The sequence below is a fragment of the Rousettus aegyptiacus genome, unplaced genomic scaffold (assembly GCF_014176215.1).
Source record: "Rousettus aegyptiacus isolate mRouAeg1 unplaced genomic scaffold, mRouAeg1.p scaffold_m13_p_3, whole genome shotgun sequence".
Lineage (NCBI taxonomy): Eukaryota > Metazoa > Chordata > Mammalia > Chiroptera > Pteropodidae > Rousettus > Rousettus aegyptiacus.
In genome coordinates, this window is record NW_023416306.1 from 21,482,252 (window position 1) to 21,500,641 (window position 18,390).

An 18,390-nucleotide genomic window follows, 5' to 3' on the forward strand; every position below is an offset into this window, starting at 1 on the left:
TTTCCTCATCTGTAAATGGGGCTTTAACCACTACTATTTTAGGGTTGTTTTAACTCAGAGACAAGATGCTTGGTATTGCAAATTCCTTTCCTTTTACCTGTGAGTGTTCACGGGAAGAGAAAACACTGTACGTTTTAAACAGACAACTGACCACCAGAAGCGGCACTGCTGGGGAGCCCAAGGGGAGGGACATTGTCATTGGGTGGACAGTGCATGTTCCTCAGAACCACAGAAATGGGAGAAAATAAAATAAAAGGGAGAATTCAAGCCCTAAGCCTTCTTCCCAGGGATGCAGTAAACCTTACCTGCTTGTCATAGAAATCAGCAGTTTATGTAGAAGAGATTCTGTTTGATCACTGATTGTAACACATAGGTAATGGAAAAAAATAAGTAAACTCTTGGTTTTTCACAACTAGGTTGCCCTAGAGTTGAGGTAGAATGTTTGTTACCAAAGCAGAATACAAGTACCACAAATGGGACTGAAGGTGAGTTTATATGGCACATGAGGAAACATTTATGATTTTCACTGTGATGCGTTCAGTATATTATATGTTATAACACATTGAGCTAGCACATTCGAATTGTGCTATTGATACTACATGAATTTATTCAATACATTTTAAAGTTTTAAAATGTCTTTAAAATAAGTGGTTTTAAAGAAAATGATCCATCATAGTAGGACTGGTAGAACACATCTATGTCAAAAAAATTGAATGTATTTCTAATATCACTGGAAGCGTAGAAAATACAACTTTAATATGTGAGTCTTGAGCAACTGTTTGTCTTAAGGGGAGTCATGACACTGGGCCCCTCAATTTTGGTCTCTAAATGACTTTTCCAAAGATTCACCCATCCCACTCTGGTCCTACCGGGTTTCATAACAGTTCACCTCCATACCATGTACTCTCCTGCCTCCGAGCTTTGATCTACCTGGAGACCCCTCCTCTTCCCTCCCTGCCATGTGCACCTCAAGCAGAAACAACCACTCTTTCTTCTGGCTCCTTGTGTACCCCACTTACTATGATGACCCTTCACACTTTGTATTACAATTTTTTTCAGGAGTGTGTATCCTAGGCAATGTCTTGTTTATCTCTGTGCCCTGAGTCCCTAGCCTGGGGTATTACATAACTTTAAAATATTAAATAACTTTGAAATATCATTGAGAGGAACATTTAAGATCTTGTTGTACCTTGGCATTTGTCGTCAGTTTTGGCTCAAATGAACTCGTAAAAACTCTCTACAGGTTTGGATGTTTCCTACATCATCACAGCATTCCCGTACACACATATGTATTAAATTTGGTCCTTCCTTCTTTTTAAAAAATTAAAGTTAAATTAAATTAAATATCATTGAGGCTATGGTAGGTTTAGAAATTCAAGAGCATAAATACTTGTCTTAATCACTTACTGGAGATCAGAGCTCACAAAGAGAATATGACTTTCCTCACTACACTCTGCGCACTCCTCTGCAAGGCCGGCTCCATACCGTGCATCCTCTTTCGCAGCGGTTTTTGCAGTTTGCGATTATTTTCGTGATTATCTGATTAATATCTTTCTCCTGGCAACAGACCGTCGGCTCCCTGTGGTAGCATCACATCTATCGTTGTTCATCATTGGTATTCCCAGGGCCCAGCATCAAGCCAGACACATAGCTGGTGCTCCCTAAATATCAGCTATATGAATGAATGAATAAACGCATAACACAGAACTGGTCTTCTGGCGCTAACATTATTATATAGATTGAGTGGGCAGATGGTTGACACAGAGACCAGTGTAAACTCTCCTGTTGGTTTTTCAGGCAGATTACAGTGGAAACATGACGCCTGCCAACCAGAAGGAGAGAAATTCAAAATGGTAAAAGCAGCATTCTCGCTCACAGGCCTCGCTGAGGGCTTGACAAACAACACAGAGCCAAAATAAATTTTTTAAAAGTATACTCCAGCAAAAGAATATTTACCATGTCCTTTCAAGAATTTTCTCAGCCATCAAGAAGAAAAACTTTAAGGACTAGAACTTTAAGAGGACTCAGGCACTCGGGGAATATATTTCTTACACTGACAGCTTCTCGGGACTGGGAGAACGCTGAGACCTCAGGAAGAAGGAAGAAAGAGTCGGTGTTACATTAAGATGAAGGCAAAGCCACTCTAAAAACTGTTTCTGTCTAGCCAGACAACAAATTTTTTTAAAAGGATCAAAGCTACTCCATGAGCTCAATTTTTAGCAGAGTTATAGGGTGGATGAAGAAGAAATTTCTCGGCCTTGAAAGCTAGCAGTTTCATTCTTTTTTTTTTTTTTTTTTTTTTTCATTTCTTTGGTTGAGACTATCTAGGCTGAGGCCAAAGACAAAGTCAGAATGGATCCAACCACTCAGATTAATCCTGATGCTGCTGAGACACAAGAGACTAGCTGCCCTCCTTCCTTCATGTTAGGGCTGAAGAACCCGACATGCAGAGGGAGCACAACTCAAGCTCATATGTGTGCACAGGTGAACCCAGATAAGAGGCCAGGCCTTCCAGCTGCATGGAAGGGTTCACGTCCCTGCCCACCCTGCTGCATGGCTACACAAGACCAAACAGCAAAGCTTTATCTCCCCACAACCAGCACACCAAACAAAGCTGACGAACAGCAAGCTTTGCCTTCAGAGTGACCACATTTCAGCTCACGTATGGTTTATTATCTCCCAATGCTTTTTCTATCCCTCAGGCATTCCCGAGGCATCCGCAAATGGTGTCAACTTAGAAAACAAGCAGTGAGTCTCTTGGTACTCTCTTTTCTTAAATATCTCCTGGTTTCAGGCAACCTACACTGATCACGTACTAATAGTTTTGAATACCAGACCAGAGTCATTGACTGGTCCCTGAGCTGCTTGAAAAAAGGAACCCCTTTTTATTTATCTGTGGAGCTCCAGCACCAAGGCTTGTGTCTGGCTCACAGTAGGACAGCCAAATGGGAGGCTGTCTGAAAATTACACAGATTCTGAAATTAAAGCCAGAAAGAACTGTATTAGAATCCTTAGCCAGGAGCGTACAAAGGTGCATAACCTCTGTGGACTTCAACAGTTTCACCTATAAAACACCACGAATAACTAACCACTGTATAGAATCTCTGTGAAGACAGAATGAGATAACGTGTACAGAGCACCAGGCCCATGAGATGCTGCTGTCAGTCCTAATCCGTACAACGACCGTGTCCTCCGTCAATGCTGATGCAAGGAAAATATGAAGTAAATCAAAGTTTAAATTGGTTCTTTTCTAGGAGACAAGCAAGAAATAAAGGAAATAACAAACGCTATTACCCAGCCTGTGAGCAGTCAGACTTTCCTTTGCTATTTATTGTCATCGTTTAGAGCCCTGTTTTAAAGCCCACCCTGCCTCATCCCAACTTCTGCTTCATCTCTCAGTGAAGTCATAACGCTGGGCTAACGCTCTGTCTATTGACACAGAGAGCCCGTGAGTCACAAATTCAACATGATGACTTTGCTGCAGTGTGATTGACTGGAAAATGTTCTCTCATCTGAAAAATTTTTTTCGAGCAAATGGACATGCTTATTTTTGCAACACGGAGTGCAGGCTCTTTATTTATTTGATGTTGGTCTCCGTGACATTCCAGCTGGCCCAGGGAGGGCTCACAACCTTCACGATTTGCCTTAAGAAGTGACATATATTTTTATCCCCCTCCCTCTTCTTCTCCCTTCCTGCCGACTATTATATCTAAAGCAAACAGTTCCAGCACAATAGTTAGATTGCACTTGAATTTGGTGTTTACTTGACATTTACACACTGGCAATGCTGGACAGCTCAGTCATTCCAGAACAGGGTCTCGGCCAGCAGGCATTGTGTTTGACTTGCATGCAACCCTGAGCAACACAGATCCTGAAACAGCTAGACGATGTCTTGAGAAGGTGCTTGTGCTGCTAGTTTTCATTCTTATGCCTGAATTAGTGCTTTATCAGGGAGCAGGTATCAGAGTGTCTTCAGTCTTCCCAGTAAATATCTCACTTAACCATACAGGGCACACGGGTTTCACCGACACTACTCTTCCTCTCTTTAAATCCAGCTCACACACTGCCCCAGTATTCATTCTAAAACAAATCTAATCTAGTTTCTGATGCTAAATCTCCTCGAGACTCATCACAGATTCCTAATTTGGTTAATTTAATCTCCCATTCTTCCATTTTCTCCTCTGAATAATAGAATAAATAATACCTACCTCACAGGGTTGTTGTGGGCATGACATATGCAAAGAACCTGGGGCAAGGCTGAAGCTCATGGAAGACGCTCGGAAAATGTGGATCCTCTCCCCTCCTGAGGTCCATGCCTCTGGCTTTGGGAAGGAAGGGGACTTGGGAAGGGCAGATCATGGGGGTTCCTGTGCCAGTGCAGTTTGATGCAGGGAAGGAGGCTTGGACTTGGCTGGGAGCCAGGACACGTTTTCCATAGTCCTAGCTCAGCCAGCTTGTGGCACAGGGAAGTCACCTTCACTCCTGAGGCTCGTTTCCATACATGTGAAGTGAAAGCCTCCGATTACATTCTAACATTGTACAATTTCCACATCTTCAGAGTCTGGAGGAAGTCCGAACTGCCTGCCATAAAAGATCGACTGGTCCAAAAGCTGATATGTGTAGATGCCAGTATTTAAAAGGCGTACCAAAGAACAAGGCCATAATACCATGCTTCTCAGCATGTAAAGGAACCAATACCTTCCTACCTTGCCGATGGAGATGTAAATTTTTTGAGGAACTTGTTAATGGTTAATAATGTTGAACAAATAAATCAATTGCTATAAATTGAGCCTAAGGAAATAGCAAATATGTCTAAGGGCACACGCGGAAATTTTGTATTAGTCAAAAGTTAGAAACAATCTAAATGTCCATCAAAAGAGGATTGATTAAATATGTTAGAAAATACTATGATGTGTTTAAAAACATAGGTATAGCTGTGTATTAATATACATAGATGTATATGGTACACTGCTAAGTGAAAATAAAAGCAAATTTACAAAACTGTGTGCAAATAATTAGTGTTTTAAAAATAAGTTTTAACATATTCATATATGCATAAAAATTCTGAAAACTTACCTACCAAACTGGATTGGTAGGATGTGGCTTTTTTTTTTTAACTTGAAATGTACATTGATTAATTGATTTTTAAAAATAAGTACGCATTAATTTTTGAAATTAAAAAAATTAACTTTAAAAAGTAAAATAATAAATGGAGCATGGGATTTGGGTTAAGCGTGATATATTAAACAAACATGTTTTCTGATGCTCCTTCTGAATCCCCATTCGAGTGACGGTAAATAAATTGAAAAGACAAAGCCGAGCAGGACAGGGAGTGGGAGCTGGGAAGCAGATGGACAAACTGGCCACAAACTTAGATTAGAGAAAGTAGAAAAAAAAAGAGAGAGAGAGAGACTTATTTTAAGGCGAAGGACCCTGGGAAGGCTTAGGAAGTGTAGAAACTAGGTTACTCAGAAAGTAAGGTACATGTGGGAATGAAAAACAAGATTCTTGATTGCAAGCTTATAGAAGCAGCAGCTGGAAAATCCATCCCTCTATCCAACTATCCCTACATCATCCATGCACTTAGGCCTTAAGATTCTTCCCCAGCCTGGTGCAGCTGCTGCTTTTTCCCTCAACTTGGGCAAAAGATTAGAGGTTTCCTCTCTGAAGAACTTGATCTAAGAATTCTGGACACAGATAAGCCTGGCACAGCTGAGGACAGGAGCAAACAAAGACAACTAAAGGGCAGGCTACATATGTAGGAGTGATGCCTCCTTCCCTGTATGGGCTCCAAGAACTGTGGCTGCCTCGCTCACTCAGCTGTGCAACCCTGGGCTAGTCACTTAACCATTCTACACTGTAGTTTTTAACTGTAACATGAGGTTATGTATTTGTAATGCAAACGTGCATTACAAACCTAATATGAACTGGCAAACCACATTGTGTTCTGGAATAAGAACAAGTCAAGCAGGGTCCTTGCCCCTTGAAGCCTGCAACCTTAGAAAGGAAATGACTTACTGCATATAAAGTGCTTAACGCTTAGTGTCTGATAGTCATCATGTTAATTATTAATTCTAATATCCAGGTTTTCCTCTGATTCCTAAGGGAGGACACAGCAGAACTCTTCCAGGAAGGACAAGGTAAACTTGACTTTGAAATGCCCACTCTGTTCGACCTAATTCTTGACCCGCTATTTTTCTAGATGTGACATAGACAAAAAAGGCCTTTCCAAGTCATAGCACGAACCTAGGAAATGTGATTCCCAGTTAATTTATACCTGGCCCTACTTAAAAGTGTCTCTGTAAGGTTTTAGGTGAGCCTGGCCCTTAGTTGTTGCATATTCAGTAATGCTGGGATATTAAAGTGGAAAAAAAACACCGAAAACGTATTTTAGTGTTCAAATCAAGATATTGCATTATCTCCCAACATTTGGTTCTGCAGAACTGATTGAGTTTACCCAACTGAGATAACCACCCTCTGGTTTCATTGCTAGAGGGGATAAACTAAGGATGGTAGCTTTCCCATCTATCACCTCACTTAATCTTCACAGCAGCATTGAGGTAGGTACATTCAGACCTGTTTTACAGAGAGGGAAAGTAGAGGGCAGTTAGGTGACATAACTTGCCCAAGGTCATCTGGCTAGAAAGAGGTAGCACAGGGCCTAGAATCCAAATTTTGGGATGCAGTCTCAGTCACCTCCCCCAGAGTCTCTGACTACTGTAATTCCAAGCCATTCCTTCATCTCCTATAATCAATTCTACCAAGACCCCTCCTTCACTGAGTTAATAGCTAGAGTACAAAGACTTAACCTTAGATAATGATACTCAGATAGCCGGAGGATAGTATCTTCTCTTTAAAGAAGCCCAAATGAGTTTCTTTTTTAATGTAAAACCAAGTTTGCTAAATTTGCTAAATGAAACCCAGAACACTGAAATTCAACAGTTCAGTGTTTGCCATAAAACAGGTCACTCTGAGAGCTTTGCTGGGTGAAAGTAGCAACTAGCAAAATTCATCAGTAACTGACAACACAGACTGCCTGCAGCCTTTGAACAGATTACCTTCCTGCATCTTGATTATAATGCTGGGAATTCTTTCAAGAAGCTTCTGATCATACCTGGATATATAAGAACGTGTGTCTAGATTTGAGTTTTCAACTTTAAAAAAAAAAAAATCATCAAGCGCAATACGAAATATTTGAGTGCTGCCAGAAATTTATTTTGGCCTCTTTTTTTTTTTTTAACATTGGCACTGACCATCCCTCCCAACACTCTTCCCACCAGCCAGTACATAAAATTGATTAACACACACACAATGTTTGGGGGGTGGGGGTGGGGGTGGGGGGAGAGTCAACTGCAGGGTAATCAAATGCATTTATTATTATTATTTTTTTAAATCATTTCCTTGGCTCAGTACATAATGTCAAATTGGCAAAAATAACCTATCTTCTTGTCCTGCCCACAAACTGAGAAGAAAATTAAACACAGAATTGTTTGTTTCTTGTTTGCATTTCTCAGGGTGTGAAGTATTCATTTCAAACCCTCAAAATCCCTATACTTTCCATAATGCAAAAATTTTACTTCTGTTCTTATTAAAACCAAAGAACAGTGTTTTTCTCGGAAGGGCAACATAGTCTAAGAATCTAATGGATGGAGGCTTTTAAATTAAAGAAATAGAATCTTCGAGAGTATAAAATCTTAGTTCTTCTTTCAATGCTAATTATTCAGGGGAAAGTGTTTACTATGCCAAGAAAATTTGGGGAACTAAGTCAAAGAGAAAATTCTAGCAACAGGTTTTCTCTGCTGAATTGCCTTCTTTGCTAGTTCATTTACTTTTAATGGTATATTTACTTTCAAATGCATATGGTATCAGAGGATTCTTCTTGTTGTATTAAGACAATCATACTAAAAAAAGAGGTAAATGCTGGGCCCTAATTTCCTTGTTAAGAGAAACATTACTACTATACATCTTACTCTTAAAAAAATAGTTCTATGTATTTAAACAGATGTTTAAAAATAAACAACTTAAAAAGATGGTTTGTTTTGTTTTTTGTTTTTGTTTTTGTTTATTCTTAAGAATAAGCTGAGGATACTGAAAGGTTGAATTTAACATATTGCTGTCAGAATAGTTAAAAAAATCTTTAAGATAATCACATTTAGAATTCTTTTTAAATAGCTTAAAGAATATTTTTGGCCTAAATTTGGGGCCTGGGGGCGTTGGGGATGGTGGTGCTAAGAATGTAACTTAAGTGATTAAACCTAAAGGTTTATAAAAAGATTTTGATTCTATTTCTGAGAATTGATTTTTAAATTTAATTCATCTTCTGCTCTAAAAACTTCAGTTCTCAATGTTTGGGTTTCAAAAGGCAATGGATTTGGCTACAGAAAAGAGTCGACCCTTTCTCCATTTGGTTTTGGTTGGGCTTTCGGTTTGGTTTGTGTTTTCTAGTTGATTTTATGACAGTGCCTTGGCCAGGATGTTCTCTCGCTTCTTGTCCACTGTTTTGAGAGGCCTGAGTTACGAAGGATTTTATTTTCGGTCTTGTTCATATAACTTTTCAAAGTGGGTAGAGGATGAGAAGGAATAGAAACTAGAGTACCAAGCCAATGAACTCTCAACTGGATATAAATGTTTTGGACAAGACGAAGTCAGGGCTCCCAGGTGAATCATTTTACTCAGGCAGTTTTGCTCACTTCCTTCATTCTACAATGAGTTCTCACTGGGCATTTTTCCTAAAGATGCCACACTGGAACAAAAGCCACCAACAAGTAACCAGATAATAGTGGTCCACTGGGGAAATGGCATAGCAGAGTCGCCATACAACTTTATTAGAGCTTAGAGGAAAAAGGACTAACCTGGATGGGGACTAACAGACCAAGGGATAATTTAGAGGGGCTCTGGAGTTTAAGGACAATGAGGGCCCCCAAGGGGAGAAAAGGCATTTCAGACAGGAAACACAGCCAGTGAAAATACACATTGTGTATTCGGAGACTTGAGAGAACATCAAGTTAAAGTTTAGAGGGTGCGGTCAGTCTCTAGAGATGATCCTGTAAAGTCTGTCAAGGGCCAGAGTAGAGAGAGTTTGGTACATCAGGCTCAGGAGTTTGGTCTTGTTCCTGCAGGCAAAGGGGAGCAGGTGGGGGGAGGTGAACAGAAGTGAACCAGGGTGATCTGTGAGCAAAACAGATTAGATCTGGCAGGGAAATTCCAGTGGGGCTCTTGGGGAGGTGGAGGAAGAAGACAGAAGTTTGGAGGCTACAGTAATAATTAAAAGCTATAAATGAGGAGGGCTTGAACCAAGGCAGCCCAACTAATAGTCGGAAAAAGAAAGTAGAGCTATTTAGTAATAGGAATGGTTGAACTCTATGGACACCTGGGCGCCCAAATCAAAGAAAATGAGGGAGAAATCAAGGAAAACCTAGGTTTCTAGCTTGGGAATCTGGGGAAGTGTGATGAAATAATGTGGGGAAAACTATTTGAAGTGTTAGGTAGATTGTGGTTCCTGACAAGAATGGGGACTAATGAGAGCTGAAAGGAAGGTTTCCTGTTAATGGACCATTCAAAAAGGGAAAGTACATTATTCATTCATTCACCGAACACTTATAGAGCATTACCATGTGCTAGACAAGCACTATACTAGGACTTGGCAATATGGCAGTGAACAAAAAAACAATAGCTTCTATCCTCATGATGCTTATAGTGAATACTGGAGAATACTGGCGATCATAATACTTATGCATTGAATGTCAAGTCTTATGCTAAGTACTTTACTTGGAAGATCTCATCTATAATCCTCATCACTTTAAGAAGTAGGTACTACTTAATAACCCTATTTTATAGAAGAAGAAACAGATAAATTGAGATCAAGTAACTTGTCCCGCTAGAAAGCCGCAGAGCCAGAAAACAAATCCAGAAAATCTAGTGCCCATTTTTGCAACCTCTACACAAGACGAGGTTAAAGAGAGGCTGGAATATACAAGGAGATGGAAGTAGAGGCTAAGAGAAGCTTTTGCCATCTTGTGAAAGGCACTAGCCCCTCTAACAGTTTATCAGTAGGGATTTCAATTCAAAATGATTTGGATACTTAAAATCATCTCTTGCTTTCTCTTTCTTATAAAGCAGCTCTTCCTAAGTCCGGTGACAGTCATGCACACACACTCCAGGTCAGGGTGCAGCCAGGTACCAAGATCCAGTATCCAGCTTTGGGTGCAGAATTCTTCACTGAAAGATTTGTTCAGCTTCTTCAATCTATCACACCCCTCCAGGGCTCCACAGTAATCCCCTAGCACTAATGGTTTCCATCACATCTTCTGCCAACTAATGCAGTTTGTGCTGGAAAAAAAAAAAATCTATTCTATAACTCCAAGGACGTTAATAATTAACTTTCATACCACAAAACTTGTAATATCAGTTTGCTGAAATAAAGTCACCAGTATTTAATTCTTCTTTAAAGGGTGTCTTCTATTATTATTATTTTAGAGTGCAATTTAGTCATCAAAGGTTTACTCAGCCTCATGTATATAAATTATATAGGGCAGGGATTTAACTCTTCTAGACCTACCTGTTCTGAAGAGAGGGAGGGTCATAACCCTGTTGTCACACCAGGCACTTGCCTTGAAAGGAGTTGATTTGTGAACTTGAAGTTCCTTACCTCTTTTAGAAATCTGGAATGAATATAGACTTCTCCTTATGATGCAATCAGAGGAATAACCAGATAGTTGCCTGCCACGAAGAAGCTCTGGCTTTCTTCCTCCAAAAGACTATTGGGAAACTACAAGTTCATCTTTTTAAATTGAGTTTCAGAATCTTGTCTTGATTATATGACATAATAATAGTGGCTTTCCAGTTCATCAGTGTAATATTGTTTTTTCACTGTGGTGGTTACTTTTGTTGAAGGGGAAGGGTTACTGCCTTAGAAAAATAAAAGCAAGCTGGAAAAAAACTTCATGCGCTGGCTACCTAAGTTAAAAACTCCAAGTCAACTTAGATGTTTACATACTGAGGATGATGGTTGCCAATTAAGGGCTCATCCAAATTCATTGGGATTTAGGAACCTTGGCCTTGATGGGAAATTGGGTAACTTTTCCCTGCAATTCTCAGGCCCTAGCATCCCAAGAAATTTTTGCCATCACAAAAAAAGGAGTGGGTGAGAGGACATAACAGGTGTTTTCCCTTCTTAGTTCCATCTTTTGAAAAGGGCAATATTTTCAGAGTTAAAGTAATTGGTTCGCACTTATGGGGTGGGGTTGAACCCCTCTAAGCCATGGGAGGAAGGGTAAGGGTTTTCCTGTTAATGCCCGCCCATATCCCCAGCCGTTGGCCAGCTATAGTATGGAAGTCATCTTCAAGGGAGTCCAATTCTCCGGACCTAGGGTTAGCAGAGAGGGCCGAATGAATTCATTCAGGGAGACATGCATTCCAAGAATGCTTCTGTAGTTGGCAAGTAGAAAAATCAGAGACAACAAATATTCTGAGGAAACCTAATAGGTACCAGAATCGCACGACTCAAATAGGTGACGACTTACAGCACCAGACAGCTAGAACTCAATGGAGGTGAGTGCACACTCTGCCCAGTGCTGCGGCTTCGACCCTTTTCCCGCGCCCCCTCCTCCCTTTTCTTTCCTGAACTCACGCCCGACCAGAGCGGCAACATTTACTGGTGAGGAGGATCGCTGGAGAGGGCCAGCGCAACTCTCGGCGCGCCTGAATCCAAACTAAACACCTCGCAGGCGTACGTTTAGCAAGCGATACCCAACACCACACTCACGTTTAAAAAAAAAAAAAAAAAAAAAAGGCACTGTTTGACTGGAGAGAAGATGAGGGCGAAAACATTTCCCGACTGGAAAATTACTGATCACAAACTAAAGGGGGAGTGTGGTGGGGAGGCAGTTAGTTATAAGACTGAAATAACGATCGCCGTTTCCTCTTCTCTTCCGGGTGGGCAGGGACTACTACCGCGGGCTCTGGGTGCCCTTTTCAAGAACCTGGGTCCCACCGCATCGCTCCACTTCCTGGCCAAGTCCCCATTAGTGAGGTGGCCCGCTGGGAGCCTGAGACCAGTGAGCGAGTTGCTGTTTGACCTTTACCTCGCCGGTTCACCTCTTTATGACTCAGTTTTCTCATCCATCAAGTGGAGAGTGCGTGGCTTGTAAAGTGCTTTGAGATTCCCTGGTTGAAAGGCGTCTCCACGCCTCACAGCCCCTCTGCCTGCCCCCACCCCAAAGTAAATCGGGAGCCTTTTCACTCCCTTCCTCGCTCCTTTAAATGTCAAAACCATTACTCCTTTCCCCATTCCGGCCTCTTCACGCCCTTCAGAGGCGAGGAACACCCCTCCGGTTTTCTCAGGCTCCCCGTTCTCGTTACACAGCGTCGGGCGCTCGCCCCGCACGCCGACCTCACCCCGACCTCCACCCCCAACCCGGCAGAGGAGCCCGCGAAGACGCGTGCAAAGGCAGGCCAAGCGCCGGGACTGGCGTTCCGGGACCAGAGCTGGGCTCCCGCGCACGCATGGGAGGGACGGAGGGCCAAGATGAGTCACGCGGATAACCGCGCTCTTCTCTAGTGCGTTACCCACCCCCTCCGCCACCACCAGCCGCCTCAGCCGCCAGCTTCGAACCCAGGGAGCCGACCATAGCAACGCAGACTGCTCGGGCCGCGCGGCGACCGGAACTGCACCGGGCACCCGGAGCCCCGCGCCAGGGCCGCCGCCGCCACCGCCGCCGGCGTCAGCGCGGCTCCCGCCCGCCAGCTGCCGAGCTGGCGTCACTGCCCGGCCCGGTCCCGCCCGCGCCCCTCCCTCCCCCCCGCCCCCACGTGCGCCGAGTTTGTTTATTTAGCTGCCATGGCAACGCGCTGGGAGGAGAGAAGAAAGGGAGGGGCGGGGCCTGGCGGCGGGTGGCGACGCACAGAGGGTAGGAGGCGGGGAAGAGGGAAAACGAAGTTTATAAGTAGGGAGTGCGCGGCGGCGGCCGGCAGTTCCCCGGCCCGAGAGATCCAGCGCGGCTGCGGGCGCGCGGGGACCAGAGGCGGTGGCGGGCGGCGGCGGCAGCGGGAGCCGCCAAGTGCCCCTCCCCGCCCCTCCGGCTCCCCACCCACCCACCCGCCTGCGGCCAGCGCCCATGGCCGCGCGAGCCTCGCGCAGCCCCCCGGACTCCGCGCCCTGTGCCGCCACCCAGTCCGCAGATCCGCGCCACCGCGGCCAGTCTCACCTGGCGGCGCCGCCCGCCCGCCACCCCGGCCACAGCCCCAGCGCCCACGGCGACAGCCGCGGCGACCGCGACAGCGGTGGGGGACGCTGCTGAGTCGAAGAGAGAGCAGCCCGGCCACCGGACCTACTTACTCGCCTTGCTGATTGTCTATTTTTATAAGAGTTTACAACTTTTCTAAGAACTTTTGTATACAAAGGAACTTTTTTAAAAAGGCATCTCCCATTTATATTTAATCCAAAGAAGAAGGATCTCGGGCAATTTGGGGTTTGGGGTTTGGCTTCGTTTCTGTCTTTTTCCTCTTCGTTGACTTTGGGGTTCGGGTACCCCCCTGCTTCGGACTCCCGAGGACCTTTTGGGCCCCCACATTAATGAGGTAGGTGTAGTGCGGGTCGCAGGGAGGGTTGAGGACCGGTGGGACACGCCGGAGTGGCGGCCGAGAGTGGCCCCCTAATTCCTGCCTCCGTGTGCCCCACCCGGCCCACAGGCAGCCACCTGGCGAGTCTGACATGGCTGTCAGCGACGCACTGCTCCCGTCCTTCTCCACGTTCGCGTCCGGCCCGGCGGGAAGGGAGAAGACACTGCGTCCAGCAGGTGCCCCAAATAACGTGAGTGTTGCCCCGGGCGGTGGAGAGCGTCGGGTGGGTTTCCGTGGGTAGGGTGGGGACGGGCGGAGCCCTGGGGTCACTGAGAACCACCAGGCCAGGGAAAGGATTGGCCACCGCACGGGCTCCGCAGCCTTCCCGGGACGGCCTCTGCGCCCTTGGCTCAGCTATACTTGTGTGTGGTCTGTACGCCGCGAAGTGTCGAGGGCGCACACGGGGTCCACACACGTCCTCTGGCGCTCAGGCGGCAGGGCGGGTGCGCGGGCCACTGGCGGGAGGCGGTTATGTCCACCAGAGGTGGCGGGGACCGAGAGAGCTTGACGCGTAGGTGTTCCCATGGCAGGCGCACATCGGGAGAGCCTCGGTGTCCCAATACGGGGCACCGCGGAGAGCGGCCCGGGGACCTGGCAGGGGAGGGACCCGGGCTGGCGAGCCGCGGCGGCGCTCACTCACACGCAATCGGGCAGACACAACGCCGTCCATATCAACGCAATCTCTCGGACCTGGGTGCGGGCCGAGATTGCAGCGCTGGCACCGGAGTCCCCGGGCGCTGCCCGCCCAGTGCCCATGCCTGGGCAGTGCAGACGCGCGGGGCCAGCCAGTATGTCGGGTGGCAGCAGGGGACCGCCACTGACAGTCTCTTCTGCCCTGTCCCCACAGCGCTGGCGGGAGGAGCTCTCCCACATGAAGCGACTCCCCCCTCTGCTTCCCGGCCGCCCCTACGACCTGGCGGCGGCGACCGTGGCCACCGATCTGGAGAGTGGCGGAGTCGGTGCGGCTTGCGTCGGCAGCAACCCGGCACTCCTACCCCGCAGAGAGACGGAGGAGTTCAACGATCTCCTGGACCTGGACTTTATCCTCTCCAACTCGCTGTCCCATCAGGAGTCAGTGGCCGCCACTGTGTCCTCGTCGGCATCAGCCTCATCCTCATCGTCCCCGTCCAGCAGCGGTCCTGCCAGTGCACCCTCCACCTGCAGCTTCAACAGCTATTCGATCCGGGCCGGGGGTGACCCGGGCGTGGCCCCGGGAAGCACGACTGGTGGTCTCCTTTATGGCCGGGAGTCTGCGCCCCCTCCCACAGCGCCTTTCAACCTGGCGGACATCAACGACGTGAGCCCCTCGGGCGGCTTCGTGGCCGAACTCCTGCGGCCCGAATTGGACCCAGTGTACATTCCGCCGCAGCAGCCGCAGCCGCCAGGTGGCGGGCTGTTGGGCAAGTTTGTGTTGAAGGCGTCGCTGAGTGCCCCTGGCAGCGAGTACGGCAGCCCGTCGGTCATCAGTGTTAGCAAAGGCAGCCCGGACGGCAGCCATCCGGTGGTGGTAGCGCCTTACAGCAGCGGGCCGCCGCGCATGTGCCCTAAGATCAAGCAGGAGGCGGTCTCCTCGTGCACTGTCGGTCGGCCCCTGGAGGCCCACTTGGGCACTGGACCCCCTCTCAGCAATGGCCACCGACCGCCAACGCACGATTTCCCCCTGGGGCGGCAGCTCCCCAGCAGGACTACCCCGACCCTGGGTGCCGAGGAACTGCTGAGCAGCCGGGACTGTCATCCTGCCCTGCCGCTCCCCCCGGGCTTCCATCCCCACCCGGGTCCCAACTACCCACCCTTCCTGCCGGACCAGATGCAACCGCAGGTTCCACCGCTCCATTACCAAGGTCAGTCCCGGGGATTCATAGTTCGGGCTGGGGAGCCCTGCGTTTGCCCGCCCTCTGGGGCCCGCGAGATGATGCTGACCCCACCTTCTTCACCCCTAGAGCTCATGCCACCCGGGTCCTGCATGCCGGAGGAGCCCAAACCCAAGAGGGGGAGAAGGTCGTGGCCTCGGAAAAGGACAGCCACTCACACTTGTGATTACGCAGGCTGCGGCAAAACCTACACGAAGAGTTCTCATCTCAAAGCACACCTGCGAACCCACACAGGTAGGAGAACAGAGGCCACGGGAAAGGAATGGGGTTGGTTGTCCAGCGCCATGGGCTAACTTTGGACACTCGTCAGGGCCTCCCTGGGGATGTGGGGTGCAATCTATCTCCTCCATCTCCTGGATCACAGGGAAGAACAGCAAACAGCGCCTACCTATTTGCCCAGGAGCCTTTTGCGTGATGGATGGTATCAGTGCTTGAATGTGCAGTTTCGTTAGGCCTTGAAAGGCAGGGAGATTCCAGGCCGAATGTGGGCCTCCTAGCTTAAGCAAAGTACTGCCCTTTTAATCAAGAAATAAATTATACTTAGCAGTGGAAAAGCATGATGAGTTTTTTAAAGCGATTTTTAATTTTCTAGACAATTTTCATTGGCTGTTTCTTTCCTAGATTCACCCTTTTTGTTTTTAGTTCTAGTCTTAATAATTAGTTTTATTTAAATTTTAAGAATTTAACTGTTCCGATTGCTGAGATTCTGGTTTCAGATTGTACTGCAGAGAATTTCCATGTCAGTGTAAGTAGGTACACAAGATCGAGTAGGCGTAGCATTCGGTAAAATAACAGAAATGTAGATACAGAAAAAGTAGGCTCCTGTGGCTTTTTAGATCCAATTGTAATGAGTAGGATATTATTGCTTGGTTTGGGCTAGGAGAGACACACTAGCGGACATAATTTGCAAATTCATTTCTACCACCCTGATATTATGGCTGGAAAGAATGAAAATGTGTAGGTTTCGGTGGTATTTGTGTTTACAGTGCATAACTATCTAATGCTCCTTTAAAAATGAGCAAAAAGAATACACATAATGTATTATTTATGATCTGAAATTTAATAGGGTCTTTGGTGGCATAAAGACGTTCCTGGATCCTTTCAGAGTGGGATGCCTGGGGAGTTTGTTTAATATTGTGGCTCCAGTTTTTAACACGGCCAATTCTTTATTCTTTAGCAATGGCTTCAATGGCTTTATTTTCCTGTTACAGGTGAGAAACCTTATCACTGTGACTGGGACGGCTGTGGGTGGAAATTTGCCCGCTCAGATGAACTGACGAGGCACTACCGCAAACACACCGGGCACCGCCCCTTCCAGTGCCAGAAGTGTGACCGGGCATTCTCCAGGTCGGACCACCTCGCCTTACACATGAAGAGGCACTTTTAAATCCCCAATCAGTGGATATGACCCACACTGCCAGAAGAGAATTCAGTATTTGTTACCTTTCACACTGTGTTCCCGGTGAGGGGAGGAGCCCAGCTGGAAAGCACTACAATCATGGTCAAGTTCCCAACAAGTCAACTTTGTGAATGGATGGATAATCAGGAGACGAGAGGAAGCCAAAAGACAAATCAAAGAACAGATGGGGTCTGTGACTGGATCTTCTATCATTCCAATTTTAAACCCAACTTGAATTCCTGGACTTATAAGATGCCAAGGGGGTGACTGGAAGCTGTGGATATCAGGGTATAAATTAGATCCGCGAGTTGGGGGGAGGGAAGACCAGAATTCCCTTGAATTGTGTTTCAATGCAATATAAGTATAAAGATCACTTTGTATTCTCTTTGCCTTCTAAAAGCCATTATTATATTAGAAGAGGAGGAAGAAATTCAGGTACAGAAAATGTGTTTTAATAGCCTAAACGATGGTGCTTGGTGAGTCTTGGTTCTAAAGGTACCAAATAAGGAAGCCAAAGTTCTCAAACTGCTGCATACTTTGACAAGGAAAATCTATTTTTGTCTTCCGATCTACATGTATGACCTAAGTCAGGTAAATACACCTGGTTTACTTTAACATTTTTATGCAGACAGTCTGTTATGCACTGTGGTTTCAGATGTGCAATAATTTGTACAATGGTTTATTCCCAAGTTTGCCTTTAGCAGAACAAATGTTTTTTTTTCTATATAGTTCCTTGCCTTAATAAATATGTAATATAAATTTAAGCAAACTTCTATTTTGTATATTTGTAAACTACAAAGAAAAATGAACATTTTGTGGAGTTTGTATTTTGCATACCCAAGGTGAGAATTAAGTTTTAAATAAACCTATAATATTTTATCTGAACACTATTTTTGTTTTGTTTTGTTTTGTTTTGTTTTCAGTGTAACAGAAATGTCAGTTTAAACAGTGGTTAAAGTATGTGAAAAGCACACTAAAAAGCCAACTTTCTCTCAATAGAAATTAAGAGAAGACTTTAAAGACTACGTAGTTTTACAATAGGTACTATTAGTGTGGTAGGGCTGAAAGCCCTCAGTTTTGGTGATCATAGAATTAGATATACCTGGTTCAGTTTGCTCTTTCTAATGTATATAAAGTCACGTGAAAGCAGTTTCCTTACCTGCATGTGAATTTACAGGTAGAAACAGCTCAATCTTTCTTCAATTTGCTCAGTTTATATGAAAGTATTCATAAAGTAAAATATACATTCCAGTTTCGCATTTTAAAAGATCCTTATGGTTTCCCTTTAAAATTAAATGAAAATATAAAAACTCTCTCTCGGAGGCCTGGCCTTGCATTCAGAACAATTTGCGTAACAAAAGAGTCTTCCCACAGCTGAGAACCCTAAGAACATAGTTCCACAGTGCCCTCCTGAGGATTAAAGGACTCATTTATGCTTAGTGTGTGTTGCAGATATTCTAGTTACACAGAGCCCTAAAGAGGTCAGAACCAAAGTTTCTA

The 18,390-nt window shown here is 45.6% G+C and overlaps 1 protein-coding gene across 2 annotated transcripts; it reads left to right on the forward strand.

Moving 5' to 3' along the window:
• The first annotated feature begins 12,967 nt into the window (after nucleotides 1-12,967).
• Nucleotides 12,968-17,780, forward strand: KLF4 (Kruppel like factor 4). Of its 2 annotated transcripts, XM_016130055.2 has the most exons (5): nucleotides 12,968-13,578; nucleotides 13,690-13,810; nucleotides 14,468-15,461; nucleotides 15,561-15,725; nucleotides 16,703-17,780. In XM_016130055.2, the coding sequence occupies exons 1-5, from the start codon at nucleotides 13,574-13,576 to the stop codon at nucleotides 16,876-16,878; spliced, it is 1,461 nt and encodes a 486-aa protein (XP_015985541.1). In that variant the 5' UTR covers nucleotides 12,968-13,573; the 3' UTR covers nucleotides 16,879-17,780. The 2 variants fall into 2 exon arrangements, with proteins under 2 accessions (XP_015985541.1, XP_015985540.2); XM_016130054.2 differs by having other exon boundaries at nucleotides 14,468-15,725.
• The last annotated feature ends 610 nt before the right edge of the window (nucleotides 17,781-18,390 follow it).